Raw genomic sequence first — 4,273 nt, forward strand, 5'->3', positions numbered from 1 at the left:
TAGAATTGAAATCAACACTACAGTATAGCTGAACAACTTCCAACCATTAAATTATAATTATACAGGGCCCGCTGCGCCTAGGGAATAGCGGTCTTTATTTTCTACTCCCTTGTTGGCATGGTCGATGACCATTGGTCATGCATGATATTCCGCCATTGACCAATGAGTCAATGGCCAATATTTCATTCTAATGAGGAAAAGCGATTCACGATGGCTGATTAGTCTATTTTTAATGGCGGTCATGCTAGTCACAATCAATACTTACTTTATTAGGGTATGCAGCTCTCCACCGCATCCGATCACTATATTCCCTAGCACATACTGTAGCTACTGTAATTAGCTGAAATCACGTCATACAACTGGTTATTGAACAGGCCAAAATTCAATATTTGCATCTGGATTTGTTATTTCTGTGTTTGCCTGACTCTAAAAGCGATCAATATTGCATCATTGAATGATTTTTTAATGCTAGCTGTCAATGTCAATCAACATCAACAGCGTGGTTGCCTGAAATAGGCTGTCCTCGGACAGAATACAGTGCACAAGTTTACCATTTTACATTTTGTATGTTGAAAGGCATGAATGATGATAGTAATGTACTGTGCATGCAGTATAATAGAACGATATTGCATGCCCAATAATAAATGACAAAATCGAATTCAATAGTAAGCATCAAGGTACAGTGCATTAATGCAGTCTACGGCAATAAGTTAGTCCATCTTACGTTTTCCAAACTCTTACTTTATAACAAGGAAGATTCGCTCCAAATCTCCAGACAAGTCCAGTAGAGTGAAAGTATTGAACTAAACTTGATTGTTTCCTATACCGTTATACAGTTGAATAAAGCTAACAGTTTACTAACGGTATATTGCAAATGCCAACCAATGCAATAACACTTTTACGACTAAGATAGCTGTCGATAGTTCATGAATTTAAACCAAATGATAACATATCAGGAATGCATTTAGGCAATGCTTTTATCTAGAGCCTCTTCTTTGGACTTGCACACTGCAAATTGCATGTCTAAGCGAATATGCTACTATAGTCAAGCAGGACAAGTGAAAAGCTGTAGTGAACTTATACGAAAGATAGAAACTCTATTGACATAAGTAGGGAAGATCTCATTTCGCAACAGTCCATCCATACAGTAATATTGAATGCAATACAATAATAATAATTATAAAACAGCCAAAGGCAGATTCTGAATCCGAATGCTCCAAAGAAAGGATTAAAAATACTCAAGCTCTTTCTACTCTCTATATACGAGTGTTTAGCAAGAACACAAAGTGAGTATTTTGTACAACAGGGATAGGAACTTTTGCTGCATAAAGTTCCTTGTCAACAATCTCTACCTTCTACGACGGGCTCTACTTGCAGTCCAAGCTTGATAACCAAAGCTAACAAGGATTACATCAAGTCTCAGTTATAGCATGAACGGACATCTTAACATTTTTGATGAAAAAAGCCATTCGTTTTTCCAAGAGGTACTATCATAAATAACATGCAGGTGTATATGTATGTTACAGTTCTTGTCACATCCCATGTGTACTTGAGGCACAGTCTATAATATAACACTAATTTTTTCTCCATACGAGTATACTATTATCCTTCAATATTCGTTGGATAAAGCAACCATGTCGCCATTTATCATTGTTATGACGCTTTAACCTTAGCTTTCTTATTATCACTGCATAGCATCACCATTCCATTCCATAAAAGTCTCAATACTTTCACAATCAAATAACAGATCGCAATCATCACCGCAAATACATCCAATAGATAGAACTCATACCATTTCAAGTTATATTCCTCTGTTCGTAAATAATCGCCTCCGTTACAATTTAAAGCATATTCAACCCAATCGCCTGCTTCTTCAACGGGTTTCCTACCGTTAGGTCTATTCTTTATTATTTTTGATACTTTAGAAGCATTGCCGAGAATATCCTGATCGCTAGTTACTTTCATGACAGCATTATATAAATCATCACTTGCTAGAGTTCTTATATTTAAAATAACCCCAATAGTTCTAGCTGTAATTTTGTTAGCATGTGCAATTTGATCTCCAGCTATTGGGATTCCAACCATAGGTACGCCATGATAACCAGCTTCAAGAATGCCGTTATAGCCGCAGTGGGTAACAAATGCTTTAACTTGTGGATGGCCTAATAGATCATTTTGTGGTAACCATTGAACTAATTTAAGATTCCTAGAGGCAACTTCATCGGGCAATTCTTCATCATACTTCCAGATGACATTATAAGGTAGCCGACGAAAGGCATAGAAAAAGATTTGCATATCCACGATATGTTTTAAGGCTGTTACAACTGTGCCAAAGGATACTACGATAGCACCCTTTGGATTAGACGTTATAAACCGTTCTAGGTCTGTAGGTAATGACTGTGCTGGTTTGGCTAGAATAGGTCCAACAAGCTTGCTACTTGGTGTTAAAGGCTGAGGATAATCGATTGCAAAATCACCATTAGCTATAAGAAAACTTGCTCTTCTAACTTCATATCGAGGAATGGTTTTTAATCCAAGTTTGCTTGCATTTGTAACTGCATAAATTGGTTTGAAAATCAAATGGTTGAGGGCTGGTAATAATATAAGGTTAATAATAACATTCGCTGTACGCTCAATGAGGTTCATTTTGCTTGCCAGGCTATATTGAGGGATATAAGCTGGAGGGCTTGGAATATGATGTAACGAAGTAAACGGTTCCCCAATTCCAAGGGGAGATACATCAATCTGAATTGGAATATCGGCATATTCGGCTACTACCTGGCAGGCATAAAATATAGGATCGCATAAAATTGCATCTAAGAAGGAAAATAAATTTCATTTAATTACCTTGCGAACTATAATGGTGTCAAGTAGGAATAAATATTAAGTTTTAAACTAATATTCGAACAGGGACTTTTGACTATTAAATTAAAAGTCCCTGAATTTGATGTAATCATCCAGTAAAGATGACGCAAATTAACCGAGTTTGTCATGGCTCAAGTTATTCTTCGCTTATCAAGACTTTAGTAGGTTTAGATAATAATATACTGTATATATAAGACTTAATCGTAATGAGGACTACGACGATATTGCAAAATTACGTACAGGATAGACTCCTAAAATAGGAACAGGTATAAATTTCGAACTAGCATTCTAATCGAACGACACAGTACCGTATTTAGCCAGACAGTAAATTTGCAATGCTTATCATGATGCTCGGCATTGCAGTTCGCTTAGACAATAACCTGCATAAGATTGCATTAAGAGTGTTACGGATAAGAATATGTGTGCCACAATCGAATTAGCCGTTTATAAATGGATGGAATAAACTAAAAGAGATTGAACTTGACAGCGCTTGTCCTGCCTATCATCTTGCCTAATGTTGAACTATCAGTGCAATATACTGTAATGATGCAGTAAATTTTGAAAGAGCAAATCAGCCGTGTTTACCATGACTATATCTTCAATAATTTATATTCGAAACTTTGTTAATCTTCGTTAACAATCTACTGCACATTAAATTAGGCTACATCTAAGCATCATGTCGACGATCAGCCGTTCAACTATCCGACAACCTTATCTATTGCAAGTATTCACCAAGAACACCGTTTTAAAGTACATCGTAGAAATGATATTGCAGACAAATTATATAATTATTGCTAACTGTATATTGTTATGTTATACACTAAAAGAGATCGGATCGGAACTTACCAAATCTTTCTGCTCTAAATTCTTGGAGTAGAGTTAGATTATCGCTGACGGCTTGGGATCCCGTGACGAAAAGCTTAGTAATACAGGGTGCAAGAAGGGGATCATTAGTTTTGATCGAATTAGTTGTACATATAGCTAAATCTTCTTGGACCACTTTTGTTGGATAGTATTTGACTATGAGCTTTATTTCTGGAGGTAATTGAATGAAGGACGGTAATGCCATGATTACTGTATGACCTCTTTGATGCAATTCTTGGCCAACAGAAGCCACAACAGCAGCATGACTATAATAGTGCGGTGCCATTGCCAAAATTTTAGCACCAAAGCTACCATTAACATAGATTGCCAAGCTAACTGCGAACAAGACCCAGATTATCTGGCCCATCTGAACTATTTTAACTTCCTAATTGTAATTCAAGATCTAACATGAGCCATAAAATTGAAGGAATGGATAGAAATAGAGCCACAAATACTGGCTTTAAGGAAATTATGGAAATTAATCGTGAAGGCTTCTAGGCTAATTAAAAATATGGACAGCAAGGCCAAATAATCCTAACCACTC

General features: G+C 36.4%; 1 protein-coding gene across 1 annotated transcript; it reads right to left on the bottom strand.

The window, feature by feature from the left end:
* Positions 1 to 1,653: 1,653 nt before the first annotated feature.
* TRIADDRAFT_33770 (uncharacterized protein) lies at positions 1,654 to 2,826 on the bottom strand (the record flags this gene model as incomplete). Its single annotated transcript, XM_002118194.1, has 1 exon — positions 1,654 to 2,826. A coding segment is annotated over one exon (1,173 nt), but the record flags the coding sequence as incomplete, so codon positions are not given.
* Between the last annotated feature and the right edge of the window lie 1,447 nt (positions 2,827 to 4,273).

This window comes from Trichoplax adhaerens, genomic scaffold (genome assembly GCF_000150275.1).
Source record: "Trichoplax adhaerens TRIADscaffold_39 genomic scaffold, whole genome shotgun sequence".
NCBI lineage: Eukaryota > Metazoa > Placozoa > Uniplacotomia > Trichoplacea > Trichoplacidae > Trichoplax > Trichoplax adhaerens.